An 18628-nucleotide genomic window follows, 5' to 3' on the forward strand; every position below is an offset into this window, starting at 1 on the left:
CCGATCCAGCGCTAGGGCCCAGTGCATCTGGCTCCCAGTCGGGCTGCTCAGCAGACCACCATCTGCAGAGTCCCTGGGCGGCGCTGGGCGCCTGCCTGTGTGGGGGGGCAGGGGTGGGGAAAGGGCGTGTGCGCGCACTTGTTCACCTGCTGACCTGCCGCCCGCTCCCGTGCAGCCTTCATGAGCTGGCACACGGGGCTGTGAACCCAGTGACTGGAACAAACTCCAGGCTGAGTGAGCAGCGGCTTTGACCTCGCTGCCCTGTGCCGCCTCCATCCTCGCAGCCTCTCGCCTGCTTTTCCTTTGTAGCCAGGCCGGCATGCACCGCACACCCTCACAGCGAAGGAGACACCCTCCTGGAAGGTATGGGCAGCAGGCGTGGCGTGATGTGGCCAGCTGGACGAGGACACAGGGAGCAGAGATGAAAGAGGAAAAAGAACCAGGGGATCCAGAGAGGCCACTCAGAGTCGTGGACACACACAGCCCATGTCATAGACCACCGCTCACACACACAGGCACACCCCCCCATACCCATCATACACCACAACCACACACATGCACGCGCACACTCATACCATACGCACATGCACACAACCCACATCATAGACTGCTGCTCACACACCACATACGCACCCGCTTCACATCATACTCTACAACCACACACAGACCACACACGCCACATCATAGGCCACCATTCACATACCATACACACATGCACACACACACATAGCATATCATACGCTACAACCCCACACTTACCACGTGCACACACACCACATCATATACCACAGCACACACTTGCATGCACACCTGCACACCTGCACACCTAACATACACATGCACACAGACCCCACATGTGCTACTACACAGTCTAAGACCAAGGGAGGAGATACAATTGCAAAGAGAGCCAACGAGAAAGGAAAAACAGAAACTGAGAGACATAGAATAAACATAAAGGGACAAAAACCAGAAAAAGAGAAATAGATACACGCGTTTGCCCGAAATCAGTGGTTCTCAATGGAGAGTGATTTTGCCCCCCAAGGAACATCTGGCAATGTCTGAGGGAAAGGGGATCCTCCTGTCACCCAGTGAGTGGCAGCTAAACATCCTGCAGTGTGTGGGATGGACGCACACTAAAGAATGATTTGTTTCAAAATAGCAGTGGTGCCCAGGCTGAGATGCCACGCCTGAAATGCAGCAGCCACAGGCAGCCCGGAGCCCCAGCCGGCTGTGCTCCTGTCCTGCACGCACTGATACACACGTCATCTCCCCAGTCCCCTCCAGCCCTGCCATTGCGGAGTGGGCTGGGGAACCCTGCGAGGCTCCGCAAGACAGAGGAGCTTCAGGGCATCCTCCCTGCCGCTCAGAGCCAGCAACCCCTGGGGGAACAGGGGATGGGACTTTCAGATGTGAGAGGACCTGTGCAGGCAGGGTCACCCAACCCTAGGCCCACTTCCCCACCGTCCAAGGACATGACGTCAGGTCCAAGAACTGCGAGGGCGCTATTGACAGAAGTCTGAATCCAGCAACCTGCCCCCGCTCCTCCCAGCCCTCTATGCCCATTTTTTAAAAAGATTTTATTTATTTATTCATAAGAGACACAGAGAGAGGCAGAGACACAGGCAGAGGGAGAAGCAGTCTTCCCTCAAGGAGCCTGATGCAGGACTCGATCCCAGGACCCCGGGATCATGCCCTGAGCCAAAGGCAGATGCTCAACCCCTGAGCCACCCAGGTGCCCCCTCCATGCCCATTTTGAATCTGTTCTCAATTTCCCAGAAGGAAGTCGTGGCGCCCCACGCAAAGGCAGCAGCAGGTGGAAGAAGTGGAGGAAGGAATGTCCTCGGCAGCCTCCCTCCTCCACAGGACAGATGCCTCATTGCCTTATTCCCTTTGCCACCTGGGACTGACCTGGGGTCTTTGCCTGGAGCTGAGCAGTGTGGAGAAGGTTGGGGGTCAGCGGGTGACACACGCTGGTTTAATGGGCACAAAGTTCCCAGTTGAAGGTTTGGGTCCCAGCGCCTCCCCCCCCCCCCCCCAACCTGAACCCACTGACCCCTGAGTGGGTGGGGAGAAGCTAATTGAGCTGCAGTGTTTGCTCAGGGCTCTATGGCCTGGCCTTGGGCCCAAGAGCAGGGATGGGAGAGTGGTTTTCCCTTAGATTTGAGGGCGGCCCTTCTATACCCTGCCCACAGAGATACCTCACCCTGCCCCCCAGCTTCCCCCTCTCTCCTACACATCCACACCTGTGTGCACACACACACATACACACACACACACTCCTCACTGTGTCCTCCAGCTCTCTGAATCAGAGACAAGTAGAAAAAAAAACCAGACTCTGAAGCTAGGGAGTGACCCACACATTCCAGTGACTCGAGATGCCCAGACACCCATGCCCCAGGCCATCAGGTCCCTGCTTTGCCATGGGACTTTGCATAATCCAAGGCTTTGGTCTCTCTCCAACCGGAAGGCTGAACCAAGTGACCAGGATGGCTCCCAAGCTGTTCCTGTCCGAATTCCGTGCGGTGGGACCAGGACGGGCTGTGCTTTCTGTTACCATTCGTCCCAGAGTCTGTGCAAGCCACCTCACCTCCCTGGGCCTCCATCTACCCACCCACTGGGGATGTGGGAATGGGTATGAATCTGGCCGCTGCCGCTAAATTGGCTATGTGACCTTGGGTGATTTACTTTACCACTTTGGACTTTGTTTTTGTTTTGTTTTGTTTTTAACCTGTAGGATGTGGACAATAATGCCTGCCTTGCAAGTTCAGTGTGAGTTTACAGGGGAGCATTTAGCTGGGCCCAGCAGGCTGGAGGGGGTGAACCCCTGGGGGAGGTTGCCAGAGAACATACTTGCAATACTGGGGGCATATTTATACTAAAAAAAATTCTTCATTGTTTATCTGAAATTCAAATGGAATGGGACGTCCTGTATTTTATTTGGTAATCCAATACATATATGCCATGTTGGGGGAGTGTTCTAGAACTCGGGGGTGGGGGAGGGTCTATGAAGTCCAGGGGGCTAAATCCTGCCCATGGCTCCGCTTTATGCCCTGGCCCCTGAGCTAAGAATGGCTTACACATCTCTGAAGGGCTAACAAAACAAAACAAAATAAAGCCTGTGTGTCAGAGACCATATGCCTGCAGGTGGCTTGCCAAACTTAACATATCTTCTCTTCCTATCTGGCCCTTTACGGAAAAGGTTTGCGGGGCACCCTGGGTTTTCTTTGTTTATACCACCTATTCTGGGCCAGGCTAGAGACTAAACCGCAAGGGTGAAGGGAAGCTCAATCTCCAGGAGGGCCAGGCACAGAGAAGACCCCAGGGAGAGAGGTGAGCTCCACTCACTCCTCTATCCCCTAGGCCGGCCTGACTCCTCCCCTCCTCCCCTGCTCCCCTCCTCCCTCACCCCAGGCCCTCAGGCTAGTCTGACCTGTCCAGGCCTTTCTATAAAAGGTCACCAGGTGTCCCAAAGTCCAAGGGAGGCCTCTCCCCTCTTTGAGGGCCTCCCCTTCCTGGACTGGCCTGGGGGCAGGGAGAGAGACCCAGGTGTGGAAGGAGTTGAAGCCAGGCCGCAGATGCAGGGCAGGTCAGCTGGCCTGTCTCTTTAAATCTCAGGTAATTTGGGAGGAGGGAGGGAGTGTCTGCGGGCTCCTGCTCACTCCCAGGAGGAGCTCCCGAGGAGGAGCCAGAGGAGGGAGCCCCAGCTCTGCGGAGGGTAAGAAACTCCGGAGCCCTCTGCAAGCCCTGCCCTGGCGCCACACGGAGACTCCGCGGGGGACCCGGAAGGCAGGAGACGGGACCTCTACAGGGCGAGGGCAGGCCGGCCCTTGAGGGGGCTGATGTGGCCCCTAGGCTGAGTCCGTTTGGGGTCTGGCCTCGGCCTCAGCCCCCCAAGGAGCCGGCCCTGCGCTCTATGGGGTTGCCGCTGCCCAAGGAGAAGGGGCTCATTCTCTGCCTTTGGAGAAAATTCTGTAGATGGTTCCAGAGACAGGAGTCATGGGCTCAGAGCCGAGATGAGCAGAACCTGCAGCAGCAGAAGAGGTAAGCCTCAATCTGCACCCCCCAGCATGTCCCTCACCCCCTCCTAGCTCCTCCTTTCTCCCCCTTCCCCCTCCTCCCCTCCTCCCACCCCATTCCAGTCTTTGTCTGGCATCTCTATCTGAACAGATTGTGTTTCTAGGCCTGGCTCCTTGGGATCATTTTGTCTCAAAGGTGCTGGCCCTGTGGGGTTAGCACCCCAGGATGTCAGGGGTAGAGGGGAGGAGGCTGGCAGGGGGGCACAGGTGCTCACTATCTTTAAGATCCTATTCAATTATGCAAGCCTCTTGTACTTCCCTAAAGGCCAGCCAGCTCCCTGGGCCTTGGAAAGATCATGGCATCATGAAACCACCACCCCAGAGGTGCTGGTGGGTCCGGACAAAGCCTGATATCTACCCCCTACCCCTAGAGCAGTGTTTCCTGCAGAAACACGTAACACATACATGTATGCATGTAGCCCTGTGGGAGTGAATGAATGAGGCAGGAAGGAGCCGCAGACGCCAGTAACCACAGAAGACAAAAATGTGACCATGGTTGTCATTCCTGTGCACGGTCACCATCACCAGCCATTGCCCAGGGCCCTGCTGAGTGCCAGGCACGTGCGGGGCAGGGGGTGTTATGGAGCCCAACAAAGCTGGGACCCAGCCCTGGGGCTCATGACACTCTACTGGGGAGGGGGGCATGGTGGGTGCCCGGGCACAACACCAGAAGTGCTCACCCACTCTCTCATTCGAGCTGAGGAATTTGAGAGGCTCTAAAGTTTGAGCCCCAAGGAGATTGCACTTGTTGCTTCCAGCCCCTGAAAATGTCCCACCCCAGGAGGAAAGGAGAGGAGAGGGAAAGCTTGAGGCCATCCCTGGGTGCGATGCCCTCTCCAAAGACTCTCTGGGTCTCCCCACCAGATGCTGGCATGCTGGCAGGAAGGCCCCCTAACTTAGGGCAGGAAGGTCCCTAACTAAAGGCAGATAATCCATGTTGATTCATAGAGGAAAGCGCAGGGTTTTTGTATCTGAGGGTCTTTCTCCATCTCCCAGAGCGGAGGCCCGCCCGAGCCTGACTGGGAGTGCCTGTGTTTCTTCTCCCTTCGCCCCAGGATTCAGCACTGGCTTCCCCGACTCTCACACCAGCCACCCACTTCTCTCCCCCCAGGCCTGGGAGAGCAGGGGCTGAGCGCATGTTTGGCTGATGACATCTTAAGGCACAGAATGGCGCTGTTGTTGGAGAAGAGGCCATCCCTGGTTCCACCTCTCCCTTCCCACTCAGGACCCCGGGGCTGGGGGAGCCAGACACAGAGCACAGAAGGGCTCGGGGCTTGGAAGGGGCAGCAGAGCTGCCCTGTGTGCCAACGAGGCCAAGGCAGAGTGAAGGACCGCAGCCTGGCTGCTTCCACTGTCCTTTCTGCCCCTAGTTTTCTCAAGACCATCGAGTGGGCCTCCTCTTGCAGCCTCGGTCCTGAAGGCCCGATGTTGCCACGTTGAGGGATCCTCCTCCCATCCTGATCTCCCTGCCTGTGTCCACAGTTTCTCGGCCCCCCTCCTTCCCACCCAGAGCCTGGAGTATTGATCTGCCTCTGAGTGGGCACTCCCAGGAAGGACACTGAGATGGCCGGAGCGGGAGTGTCCCAGGCTGCGCGGTGAACCTTAGGGAAGACTTGTAGGCAACTAGGTAAATAGAGAACCATGCAAGTGAGGACAGTAGTGATGGGTGAGGAGGCAGGCTGATGGTGGAAAGCCGTGAACAATGTGTGGAGCACCTACCTTATCTTCTGTAACCCCAAACCTATGGGAGTCAGGGCCTGTTATCCCCCCGAAAACAAGGCAGGCCCGGAGTGAGCAAGTGCTGAAGTCAGGATTCAGCCAACGGCTCAGAGAGGGCGTCTGGGTGGGGTTGGGGATTCCATGAGGGTAGAGAATGGTCCAGTGAGAGTGGAAGGCTTTATAGGCTTGCCAAGATGGTCAGGAACCCAGCATCTCTCTCTCTCTCTCTCTCTCTCTCTCTAGCAGATGAGTCTTGGGTCTTCGCCTCTCTATGCTTAAATCCACATTGTCAGACCCAAACTGAACCACTATCTTTCTCCCATTTCTTCTTCCGCTCTCCCTGGACCTTGAATTGTCTTATTTCCTGAGATCCAAAGTATTAACTACTTACTGAGCGTAGAGCACTCTGCTAGATTTGCAGAAAATGAACGTGACATCCCTGCTCTCAAGCAGCTCACGGTTCTCATGGACAAAATGTACCAATGTGCACCTACTTGGGTGACAAGTGAGCTTGGGGAGTGTCCTCACCAAGAAGGGTATAAGCGAGTGTCGTGAGAGCACAGAGGAGGATGCTGTGGTATCTGCTTCTGCCTGGTGTGGGGTATGATGGCCAGCTCCCAGAGGCCCACACCCGACCCTGTTGCTGGCACCTTCTCCCTCCCACCAGATGCTGGGAGGGCAGTGATCACTGGAGGTTTGGATAGATACCTGTATAAGTACATGGGAAGTGATGTGTCTGGAAAAGTAAGCTCTGGGGCTCTCCGGTATACTGGGACCCCTGGCCTCAGTAAGTACAGTCAGACAGGCCTACTTGTAGGCACATGTGCTAGAGCTGCAGCAGAGAAGGCAGCCTGACTCCAAGTCTGCAAACAACCACTACTGCACCCCCCCCCCCCTTCCGGCTCTGGCTTCCTCCTCTGGTTGCCAAGAACCTGAGCTGGTGGGAAGTGGCCCACGCGTGGCCGGTGCATGCCTCCTCCCCACACATGACTGCTCTTTCCTTCATCTGTGATCAGTCTTCTGGGCTCCCCCTGAGAAAGACTGGAAAGAGCCATAAAACTAGAAGAACCACATAACTGAGTGGTAGGAGCCTGAGGCTACGTTCCTGGCCAAGCCTTCTGCTTGTAACTGCAGGATCTCCTCCCAGCGATTCGGTTGTGCTGCCTCAGTTTCCTTTTCTGAAAAATGAAAGGATCATTTGGCCTGTGTCACAGGGTTGTAAGGAGCAAAAGGGATCGTAAGGGAGATGCTGCTTTGGAAGCTGAAAAGCACATTTAACAAATGGGATTACTGTGATGAAAACAGCCACGGTGGTCAAAAGGCTATGCCCGATGTTGGCGGGAGGTCAAGGGACTGGGCATCTCCTCCTGGCAGAGCCATTCGCACCCGGGAACCTGTACATGGTGTGAGCCCTCCCCTTCCCAAATGGCCCGCTTGTCTGAGGGGGTGCTTGTGGAGAAACCAGTGGCACCCATGCCCGTGGACACAGCAGCCCCCCGTGTCTCTAAGCACCCAGGCCCGTGGACACAGCAGCCCCCCGTGTCTCTAAGCCCTCTCCAAAGCCTGATCAACACAGAGAACTGGGACAGAGAAACGCCGAGGGGGTCCTGGTGCCAGCTCTGAGTCCGACTTGTTTGGCCAGGTCGCCTCGGGACTCTGGGCCTCTTTCTCCATCTGTAACAAGAACAGATAGACCATATTTCTAGGAACTTTCCGGCTCTAAAATTCTGATTTGAATTCTCCTCCAAGGCACTCTGGATTCTGTCTTGTTTCCAGCAACCAAATAGAACACTCTGCCCATGTGCACACAGACATGTGCACATCCGTGTACACATCCGTAAGAAGGAGGAGGAGGAGAGGGGAGGACGAGGAGGAGAGGGGAGGACGGAGGGCAGGGAACCGGCAGAAGGAAGTGAGACAACCTGGTGTGGTGGCCCAGGGGGAACTGCAGGGGGAAGATCAGGCCAGGGACTTGTTTACCCTATAAAAAAAAAAAAAATGGGCTAGGGTTTGTAAGTACAGTTTTGACCAGTCTTACATTGCACTAAATCATTCAAGTTTATAATTAATTGTCTGGCGAAATAAAACATTCTAAATCCCGAAAACAGCTTCCACCCTGCTAGAGTTTCAGCTTTTCTCTGTAATTTCTTTTTGCATCTCGATCTGTGAGTGTTTAAAAGGCTTTACTTTTTCGTTTTCCTCTTAAATATTTAACGATGTGTGAGCAAACACAGAGAGGGGACTTCTCATTGTTTTTAATGTGAAGAATCTTTTCTTTAAAAAGATGGTTGGTGAATAATTCTACCTGTAGGTCAGAGTTTCCCCACCTTGGCAGGACGGAATAATTCTTCGTTACAGGAGGCTGCCCTGCCTAAGATGCTTCTTCTTTAATTTTTTATTTTTTTGATTATTTATTTATTCATGAGAGACACAAAGAGAGGTACAGAGACACAGCAGGCTCCATGCAGGGAGCCCAACATGGGACTCCATCCTGGGTCTCCGGGATCATGCCCTGGGCTGAAGGTGGCACTAAACCCCTGAGCCACCCAGGGGTCCCAAAAATGCTTCTTTTTTTTTAAAGATTTTATTTATTTATTTATGATAGACGTAGAGAGAGAGAGAGAGGCAGAGACACAGGCAGAGGGAGAAGCAGGCTCCACGCAGGGAGCCCGACACGGGACTCGATCCCGGGTCTCCAGGATCACGCCCTGGGCCGAAGGCAGACACCCAACCGCTGAGCCACCCAGGGATCCCTAAGATGCATCTTAAGAGCATCCCTGCCCTCTCCCCTCTGGATGCCAGTAGCACCCCTCCGCCCCCCACCCCCAGTTGTGACAACCAAACATGTATCCAGACATTGCCAAGTCCCCTGGGGAGGGGGAAGGGGCTCCCCCCTGGTTGAGAGCCACCATTTATGAATTAGAGATTCCGGCCGAAATATTAAGTATTCTACTAAACAAAGTAAAATTTTCCCCTGGAAGGGAACGAGTATAATTTAACCGTTCAAACCAGGACATATTTTTATCAGTACCTCCTCTTCTCCCTGGATGAAGGAGGTGTCTGGCTGAGACCTGGTGACGATGCGTAGATTTTGCTCCAGATCTAAACTTCTGGGCTGGGGTGCTATGGGAGGGCCTGCTTGTATCTCGGGCATGAGTCTTTGGACGAGTCTGCTCTTGTGCCTTTTTTTTTTTTTTAATAAATTTGTTTTTTATTGGTGTTCAATTTGCCAACATATAGAATGACACCCAGTGCTCATCCCGTCAAGTTCCCCCCTCAGTGCCCGTCACCCAGTCACCCCCACCCCCCCGCCCTCCTCCCCTTCCCCCACCCCTAGTTCGTTTCCCAGAGTTACAAGTCTTTCATGTTCTGTCTCCCTTTCTGATATTTCCCACTCATTTTTCTCCTTTCCCCTCTATTCCTTTTCACTATTTTTTATATTCCCCAAATTAATGAGACCATATAATGTTTGTCCTTCTCCGATTGACTTATTTCACTCAGCATAATCTTGTGCCTTTTTTATGGGTCCCAAGAGTAGTCAGGTTTTGGGGGGTCAGCCCAACAGCCAAGAAGTTGACTGAGGGCTTTCTCTGCTGCTCCCTTGTGGCCCTAAGATGCCATTGCACGTAATGGCTCTGCTCCCTTCGGAACCATTCATCTACCCTGCCCTCTTTTTGGCTGAATTCTGGAGTTTGCCACCCAGAAGGGACCAGTTCTCCACATACTTCGCTGGGCTGGGTCATGAGCTGATTCTTCACCCAGAGTGTAGTCTGACTGGGGTTGCCAGACAAAGTACAGGACATGGAGTTACATTTGACTTTCATATACGTGATGAATAAGCTCTTAGCAGGAGTCTGTCCCAAATATCATGTGGGCCATAGTTATATTAAAAACTATTGGCTGTACGTCTAAAATTAAAATCTAACGGAGCGTCCTGTATTTCTATTTGGCAAGCCCAGATGGACAGTAACTCCATCCTTCCCAGGCCACGAGGGCAGTCGGCAAGGCAAGAAAAAGAACACATAGGAATGGAGGCTTGTGGGGGACATTTGTGGGCTTTAGAGATGTGTGGGGACCAAAAGGGGCGTCTGCAGGCCGGCCACCAGCTAGCCTCCCCACTCATCTTAGGAAGCAGGGGGCAGAACTCTGCACGTGGGTTAGAAGCCTCCTTGGATCCAGTTCTAACTTTGCCATTAACTTTAGTCAAAATAGGGCACCTGGGTGTTTCAGTGGTTGGGCGTCTGCCTTTGGCTCGGGTCATGATCCGGGGTCCTGGGTTGAGTCCTGATGGCAAGCTTGCTTCTCCCTCTTCCTATGTCTCTGCCTCTCTCTGTGTGTCTCTCATGAACAAATACATAAAATCTAAAAAAAAAGAAAAAATTAAAAAAACACAAAACTTTAGCCAAAATAGGGCGTAAAGCTCATTGAAGGAGGGCAGAGAAAGGATATAAAGATGAGAAAGTGACTGACCCCTGCTCTAAGTACCCCTAATGCAGAGGAAGAGACAGTATAATCACAACACGCAGTGACAGATGCAAAAATAAAGGACCAGAGGATAGTGTGGGAAACTGCCTGGGGACGGTGTGTGTGTGTGTGTGTGTGTGTGTGTGTGTGTGTGTGTGTCTGTTGGGGAACAGAGTGGGCTCTAGAATATTTATAGAGGAGGGGTTTGGGCATATTGTCAGAAAGGGCGGCGGTGGTGGTGAAGGGGCTGTAGAAAATTTGCTTTGCAGCTGCATTTGTATATCAAGCACACTGTTTTTTCCTTAGATTATGTTTGCCTGAGGTTGGCTTAGGGGGTGGCCGCTGGAGATAATAAGGAGGGGCAGTAAAGCCAAACTACCTTCTGGCACTGCTACAAATTCATTCATCCTGCAGATAGTGGGAGAGTGTCTGGCCCACGCGGGGCACAACCCTAGGCACTGGGATCATGGAATAGACAATGACCAGGGTGAGGAGGAGGTGCTGGGTTCCAGGTGGGAGGAGCGTTCGGTGCAGGCTTTGGGAGAATGAGGTGTTCTGGGGGTGCTGAGGCCGGAGCATCAGGCATGAGGAGTGAATAGGAGGAGGAGAGAGTGGAAAGGCAGGTGCACAGAGGCTCGAAAGGACCTCCGTGTTCCTTTTATGTGGGCATTTAAGGGCCGACTTCTCTGAGCCAGGATGGTATTGCCATTTAGAGGGGGCACTTTGGCGGCATGCAGAAGGATGGACTGGGGGTAAGGAGCACATCGGGAAACTAGTTGGAGTATTTCGGTAATGAGGGGCAGAACAGAGAATGAAGACCTGGACTGAGGAGGGTCAGGAGGGACGAGGAGGTAGGGATTGGAGGCGGGGGAAGAACACTCAACGTTGAACTGGCAGGGCCTGGTAGCCTCCCATGTGGCATGGGGGTTGGGGAGCTGGGGCCAATGTTTGGGGAGGTGTGAGTCTGGTGCTCATTCCTCCTCTCCTGATCGCCCTCCCATCTCAGCTCCTGGAGTTGGTTTCCTGCCACCACCAGCACTTTAGTGTGCGAGTCCCATTCACATAGTTCCTAGCTGACCATCTATGGCTAAATGGTCTTAGTTCATTTAGCTCCCATAAAAAGACGATGGCTTGGGGCCAAGAGAGAAGTGGAATAAAGGGGGCCCCATAGGTCTTAGTTGGGCTAAATTTTGATTATAATTTTGGTTTTTAGTTCATTGTAGGAATAAAATTCAAGAAGGGATCTGGTGAGTCACAGAGGACAATTTTTTTTTTCCCCCCAAAACAAGTGAGAAGCAGACAGGAAGTAGGAAGAGAGTATACTCTGACTTAGGGTCAGAACAAAAAGGATCTGCTGTTGCTTTCCGATTGAGCTCTGAGGATGCTGTTGTCAGGAGGAGAGTGCCAGGATCAATGGGCTTTGCTGAGAAGGTCTAGAAAGGAGAGCATCGCTCCACCGGAGGAAACCTGCTGGCCTCCACGTGTTGACTTGCTTCATAAATATGAGGGAGGAATTCCTTGTACCCTTAGTCCATGAAAACAAGGCTTATCTTGGGGGGTAATCACAGGGCACTTAGTGAAGCTAAGCAGGGTTGCTCCAGAGGTCAGCAGGTCAGGAGGTGAATGAGTACTTAAGTGAAACTCCTCCCCTCCATGCCCCATGTGCACAGATAACACCTTCACACACATTCTGGTCCCAGCCCCAGGGGAGGGGAAGCCAGTCCTGGTGCTCCCCTACACACACAGAAAGGGGGGAAGTTGGCTTGGGTTAACTAACTGGAAGTGCTCATGTTTGCATCTGGGGGGGGGCCCTGCCATCACCCCCCTCGCTGCACAACGGGGCATGCTCAGCATCGCCCCCTTTCTGATCCCTTTCCCTTGTAGGATCTGGGAGTCTCCTCTCCTTCTGGCTGCCAAGGAGAACAATGTCCAGGCTCTCAGCAAGCTACTCAAGTACCAGGCCTGTGAGGTGCACGAGAAAGGTAAGAGGCAGAGCCCTCACACCCGTCAGACACCCCCCCGCCCCCCACGGCTCCCAGCCCAGCCCAGGCCCTTCTGCTGTGGCCGCTAAGTCCCTATTGTCACCAGCCCGGCCCCAGAGAAGCCATATAACTCGGCTTTCTGTCAATGCCAGGAGGCATGGGGGAGACGGCCCTGCACATAGCAGCCCTCTACGACAACCTGGAGGCCGCCATGGTGCTGATGGAGGCCGCCCCGGAGCTGGTCTTTGAGCCCATGACATCCGAGCTGTATGAGGGTGAGGGGCCACGGGGCCCAGGACGGAGGGAAGGGGCGCCCTGCTGCATATTTCCAGGCAGTCTGGGGTGGATGATTTGGGGAGGGAGTCTGAGACTCCTGCTTCTCATGCTTCTCTATCTCCCTTGCCTCCTGGCCGCCTCACTGCACCCGGTTAGAGCACCAGGCCCCTGCGATGCAAGGGGTCTAGGATAGGGAGAGAAGGTAGCAGCTGGCCTCCCTGGGGACCTGCAGGCCTGGGGCTCCTCCCCCCAACCCCCCAGCTCAGGCTGCCCCCGGGGAGGAGGACGGGCTGTGGATAGGGGAGGGACCCCGGCAGGATCCTGGGGACAGGCCCCGTGACTGAGGGCTCTCTCCGGGCCAGGTCAGACTGCACTGCACATAGCCATCGTGAACCAGAACGTGAACCTGGTGCGCGCCCTGCTTGCCCGCGGGGCCAGCGTCTCTGCCAGAGCCACGGGCACCGCTTTCCGCCGCAGCCCCCGCAACCTCATCTACTTTGGTGGGAGCGGGGCCCGGGCTGGGAGGAGGGGCGTGGGGAGGGCCCAGAGCAGGGCGGGTGGGCTGAGGAGGGCTCCAGGCCTGGGGAAGCGGAGGCCCAGAGCCAGTCCTCCCCAGGGCCCTCGCTCCATCCCTGCCCCTGGTGGCGCTGACGAGCGTCGCCAAGCCCAGAGCTGAGATGTGGCCGGTGCCCCTCCCACCGGGCACCTGTGCCAAGGAGCCCCGTGTGTCCACAGGCGAGCACCCCCTGTCCTTCGCCGCCTGCGTGGGCAGTGAGGAGATCGTGAGGCTGCTCATCGAGCACGGAGCTGACATCCGGGCCCAGGACTCCCTGGGTGAGAGCCGGGCTGCGGGGGAGCCGGGGTGCCGGGGCCCGGGGTGCGGCGGCCGTGTGACCCCGCGTCCTCCCCCAGGAAACACCGTGCTGCACATCCTCATCCTCCAGCCCAACAAGACCTTCGCCTGCCAGATGTACAACCTGCTGCTGTCCTATGATGGGCGCAGGGACCACCTGCAGTCCCTGGACCTCGTGCCCAACCACCAGGGCCTCACCCCCTTCAAGCTGGCCGGCGTGGAGGGCAACACCGTGGTGAGGGACACTCGGCGGGCCCGGGGGTCCTGCTTCTCTCCGGCTCCCCCGAGGGCGCCCTGCGCAGCCTCAGCCTCAGGCATCCCTGCCCGGGAGGCTCTGAGAAGGTCCCCCCGGGGTGTCGGCTCTGGTCACCCAAGTTCTGGTCCCTCTGCCTGTCCTTGTCCTTGTCCTTGTCCTTCAGATCTTTGTAGGGTTGGTGGGGAAGACGGGTGAGCAGAGACAGGGGGGCTCGGGCGACGGAGGTGGGGCCCGGGTCGTTGGGGCCGGGGGTGGGGGGCAGCAGCCCTCCCAGCGGAGTGGCTCCCGCGGCCGCTCCTCACGCTGACCCCGGGCTCGCACCGTGTCCCCTCAGATGTTCCAGCACCTGATGCAGAAGCGGAAGCACATCCAGTGGACGTACGGGCCGCTGACCTCCACTCTCTACGACCTCACGGAGATCGACTCCTCGGGGGACGAGCAGTCTCTGCTGGAACTGATCGTCACCACCAAGAAGCGGGAGGTAGGGGCGGTCCCGTCAGAAAGCGGCCTGGGAGGGCGGGCCGGTCCGAGCCGGAATCGCGTTCCTTCCTGCCACAGGCTCGCCAGATCCTGGACCAGACCCCAGTGAAAGAGCTGGTGAGCCTCAAGTGGAAGAGATACGGGCGGCCGTACTTCTGCGTGCTGGGGGCCCTGTACCTGCTGTACATCATCTGCTTCACCATGTGCTGCGTCTACCGCCCCCTCAAGCCCAGGACCAACAACCACACTGGTCCCCGGGACAACACCCTCCTACAGCAGAAGCTCCTCCAGGTGAAGCCCGAGGAGCAGCAGAGCTTCGGGGCCGGGCTCGGCTCCCTGCCCTTCCACAGGCCCGCACCGTGGCCCTGTTCTACGGCCCGTGTTTCTCCCCTCACCCAGCTCCCGAATACCCAGGCACGAACCCAACAAACAGTCACACGGAAACACGCGTGGGCTCCAAGAGCAGAGCCTGGGCTGGCCAGACCTAACACAGATGCCCTATGCACCTATGCACGGGACGCTGACTGGTGCCCACGGAGGCCTGCCGCCTCTGACCATGTTTCCCCCTCAGGAGGCCTATGTGACCCCCGAGGATGACATTCGCCTGGTGGGGGAGCTGGTGACCGTCATTGGAGCTGTGATCATTCTGCTTGCAGAGGTGAGAGGGGGGCAGGGTCGGGACGAGGCTGCCTGCCCCAGGGATCCAGCCAGAGCCCCAGGCTACAAGTGCCTTTGTGTCTTCCTGGCCTGCGCCCAGATTCCAGACATCTTCAGGGTGGGGGTCACTCGCTTCTTCGGACAGACCATCCTCGGGGGGCCATTTCACGTCCTCATGTGAGTCTCCTTTCTCTCCCCGCCAATCCTTTCCCTCAACTCCCTGGATTCCTGACCCCTGGACAATCCCTGGAGAAAACTAACTCAAGGTCCTTCTCCAGCGGCGTGTGTGGCGGCGTGTGTGGCCGCGTGTACTGAACGTGCGAAGGCCAAATCTGAGTGTGTGGGTGTTGCATCCCCCAGTCACTCCTGCTCTTGCGTGCCCAGGATAATCCCCGTCTCCTCTCACATCCCCGTCTGCTCCCCACCCCCAGCATCACCTACGCCTGCATGGTGCTGGTGACCATGGTAATGCGGCTCACGAACACCAATGGGGAGGTGGTGCCCATGTCCTTCGCCCTGGTGTTGGGCTGGTGCAATGTCATGTACTTCGCCCGAGGATTCCAGATGTTGGGCCCTTTCACCATCATGATCCAGAAGGTCTGTGCCTCCCCCCCAAGCTTTCTAGAGCAAGGTGCTAGAGCAGGGGCTGCTGCAGACATTTCTGTAAAGGGCCAGATGACAGATTCGCAGGCTTTGCAAGACCACATGTAGTCTCTACTGCATATTTTTTTTTCCTTTCCTCCTCCTTCCTTTGGTTTCCTCAAGCCTTTAAAAATGTAAAAGCCACTCTTAGTTCTGTAAGGGCTGTACTCGAACAGGCCAAGTAGACTCGGTGTGCACCATAGTTTCTAACCCCGGGAGGGAGGAGCTGCTGGACTTGACGGGGTTCGACGCAGGAGAGGCTGCAAGGGGCAGCCGCTCAGGGGACCCCTGAAGAAGTATTTTCCTTCCCTCCTCCCTTTAGATGATCTTTGGCGACCTGATGCGGTTCTGCTGGCTGATGGCGGTGGTCATCCTGGGCTTTGCCTCCGGTAAATCACGGGTCTGGGATGGGGCCCTGGCGGGGAGAGGTTGGAGGAGCCCGGGGAGTCCAGAATGGCTGTAGAGAAACCCGGGGGAAGGTGGGAGCGAGGGCCAAGACACAGGGCTGTAGGGTCTGAGGATGGAACGTCCCTCGCAGGTGAGACAAAACGGGGAGTGTTGTGGAGACGTGGCTCTGGGGATCGGGATAAGCCACACTGAAAATAAGGGAATATCAGAACCCAAAGTATGGAGCCACGGGGGGCGGGCCTGAATTGGGCAGCGAAGGGCTGGCCGTGGTCCAGCCACGTATATGGTTGCCATGGTAACTCTCCCCCCCTTGGGTGGAGCAGCCTTCTATATCATCTTCCAGACAGAGGACCCCGACGAGCTGGGCCACTTCTACGACTACCCCATGGCACTGTTCAGCACCTTCGAGCTGTTCCTCACCGTCATCGACGGGCCTGCCAACTACGACGTGGACCTGCCTTTCATGTACAGCATCACCTACGCTGCCTTCGCCATCATCGCCACCCTGCTCATGCTCAACCTCCTCATCGCCATGATGGGTGACACTCACTGGCGGGTGGCCCATGAGCGGGATGAGCTCTGGAGGGCCCAGGTGAGCCCCTGGCGGCTGGGTGGGTTCATGCCGGGTATTCCCTCCCAGCCAGGGACCCGGCTGAGCTCACACAGAAACAGGATATTTTGACCCGACATATGTTGACATGGTCACTGCACGGTACACCGGGTAACGCGGGGTGTACAGAAGCACGGGATTGGCAATCCAACGGAGCAGGACTTGAACGCCTGGAAAGAATTCCTCCCAGTTTTCTCAAAAATGAAAACCTCAGGCTTTTCTAGGAGAGTCAACAAGAAAGCAACCGACAAGAAATAAAGCCAATGGTGGCTAAAAGTGCATTTAGTAAATTAGTCTGTAAAAAAACGTGACCCAGAAAAATCGGACAGGTTAAAAAAAAAAATGCTACAAAAACTTCCCAGAGTAGCAGCAGTCATCCTCAGTCAGATCGTCACGATGGAGACAGAAGGCCCTTCGATGAATCAAATCGTTTGAAAATATACTTAGAAAATAATTTCTCTCAACAGAATTAAAAATGAAAACCCCCCAAATTGAATGGCACTTAACTGTGCTATGTAGAAAACAGAGTTAAAAGGCCCTAAATTGGCTAAATGGGGTTTGCTCAGGAAAATATGTTTTCCATGCAAATGTATTGATATTAGATTTCTCAGTAGGATGTTAGCATTTATAAATGGCCTTTATGTCTGTAGGGTCAAAATATCCTGTGGCCCCGAGGATCCCTTTCTGTTTGCTTTGCCCTCCTTCCTGTCTCCTTGGAGCGAGGTCTCTCAAACTCCTGCAGGAACGGCGTGGATGTCAAGTCATGGAGCAAAGAATTGCAGGACTTGTGTCCCACTGACTGTCTCCCGCAGAAGAGGGTCAGCCAAGCGGACACCACCACCCTCGTGCTCGCTCAGGGTGTTGTTGGTCCCTTCTTGGAGACCCCGAGCCCCTGCGTTTCCGACCTATTGCTACGCTGTCCTTCCTCTGCCCTGCACCTTCTCCTCTCCCCATCCTTCTCTCCATCTGCACCCGACCCCTGAGGCCCCTCCTGTCCCCACGCGCAGGTGGTGGCCACCACGGTGATGCTGGAACGGAAGTTGCCTCGCTGCCTGTGGCCTCGCTCGGGGATCTGCGGGCGCGAGTACGGGCTGGGGGACCGCTGGTTCCTGCGGTGAGTGACCTTGCGACCCCTCTGCTCAGACAGCCTCCAGTTGGGGGGGGACATGCCCAGTGACCTGTGTTGACCTGAAGTCCCCACACTGGATCCCCGCTGCTAAGGGAGCCCCCCCCCCCTTGCCAGGTGCTTGGGGCTGGAACCCGGCCCTTCCCTGTGGCCACACCAGCTAGCTGCACAGGAGCAACAACGCTAGTCCCAGTGGGAGGGGGTGCGCATAGGACAGAGGCAGGGTCCCCAGGACCAGCCTGTCCGCCCTCGGCTGCCTCTCATGTCCTCCTTCTGCACAGGGTGGAGGACAGACAGGATCTCAACCGGCAGCGCGCGCGGCGCTACGCACAGGCCTTCCACGGCCAGGGCGCCGACGACCTGGATAAAGCCTCAGAAAAAGGGCAGCTGGGCCACCCCTTGGGCCTCCACCTGGCCCTCCCGACCCCCTCGGTGTCCCGAAGTACCTCCCGCAGCAGCACCAACTGGGAGAGGCTCCGACAGGGCACCCTGCGTAGGGAAGTGCGGGGCCTGGCCAACAGGGCTCTGGAGGACTGCGAAGGCTGGGAGTACCAGATCTGAGCGCTCGCACTCCACTGGGCCATCGGGCCCCTGCAGCTGCTCTCGGCTCCCTGGGGCCATCGGGGTGCAGAACCGAGACACCCAGAGGTCCAATCTCCCTCCCGGGGGTGGGTGGGAAGCAGAATGAACGCCCAGGCACGCCGGTGGCAATAACTGCCCCGGGATCCACTGCTGGGTTCCGCTGCTCCCCCAGCTCTGAGGCGATGGGAAACCATGGAGGGCGGTGGCCCTGGCCTCACCCCGAGCACGGGGGCCGGGGCCACCCAAGCACTCTGCACTGTCAGAGCAAAGCACTTTAAGGACAGGCTTGCCGTCTCTACCCCAGTGTTACGGTGGGAAGGGGAGAGCCCTTCCCAGGGTGCTCCAGACAGCTGGGAGGGAGGCTTGCGGACAGCACACGAGTGATGGGGGGCAGGTACCGCTTTGGGGGTGGGGTGAAGCGGGTGGAGTCTTGCCACCTTCTACCTTCCAATAAAGTCACTCCCTGCTCTGCGCCCCGTGCATTCGGCTGGGTAGTG

The 18628-nt window shown here is 56.3% G+C and overlaps 1 protein-coding gene across 2 annotated transcripts; it reads left to right on the forward strand.

The window, feature by feature from the left end:
* Positions 1 to 3913: 3913 nt before the first annotated feature.
* On the forward strand, positions 3914 to 18604 carry TRPV6 (transient receptor potential cation channel subfamily V member 6). 2 transcript variants are annotated; one of them, XM_038559352.1, is made up of 15 exons: positions 3914 to 4041; positions 12144 to 12241; positions 12394 to 12516; positions 12880 to 13017; positions 13253 to 13351; positions 13430 to 13605; positions 13961 to 14107; positions 14185 to 14397; positions 14678 to 14764; positions 14864 to 14940; positions 15195 to 15360; positions 15728 to 15794; positions 16137 to 16405; positions 17431 to 17537; positions 17831 to 18604. In XM_038559352.1, exons 1-15 carry the CDS (start codon positions 3914 to 3916, stop codon positions 18108 to 18110), a joined length of 2175 nt encoding a protein of 724 aa, XP_038415280.1. In that variant the 3' UTR covers positions 18111 to 18604. The 2 variants fall into 2 exon arrangements, with proteins under 2 accessions (XP_038415280.1, XP_038415281.1); XM_038559353.1 differs by lacking the exon at positions 3914 to 4041 and having other exon boundaries at positions 12225 to 12241; positions 12885 to 13017.
* The last annotated feature ends 24 nt before the right edge of the window (positions 18605 to 18628 follow it).

The sequence above is a fragment of the Canis lupus genome, chromosome 16, assembly GCF_011100685.1.
Source record: "Canis lupus familiaris isolate Mischka breed German Shepherd chromosome 16, alternate assembly UU_Cfam_GSD_1.0, whole genome shotgun sequence".
Lineage (NCBI taxonomy): Eukaryota > Metazoa > Chordata > Mammalia > Carnivora > Canidae > Canis > Canis lupus.

What these genes read in the sequence shown, in the direction of transcription:
- TRPV6 (XM_038559352.1), top strand. Translation starts at nt 3,914, where the DNA reads ATGGGGTTGCCGCTGCCCAAGGAGAAGGGGCTCATTCTCTGCCTTTGG. An exon ending in CCGGGCCCAGGACTCCCTGG is followed by an intron (nt 13,352 to 13,429) that starts GTGAGAGCCGGG and finishes GTCCTCCCCCAG; the next exon opens with GAAACACCGTGCTGCACATC. An exon ending in GCGTGGAGGGCAACACCGTG is followed by an intron (nt 13,606 to 13,960) that starts GTGAGGGACACT and finishes GTGTCCCCTCAG; the next exon opens with ATGTTCCAGCACCTGATGCA.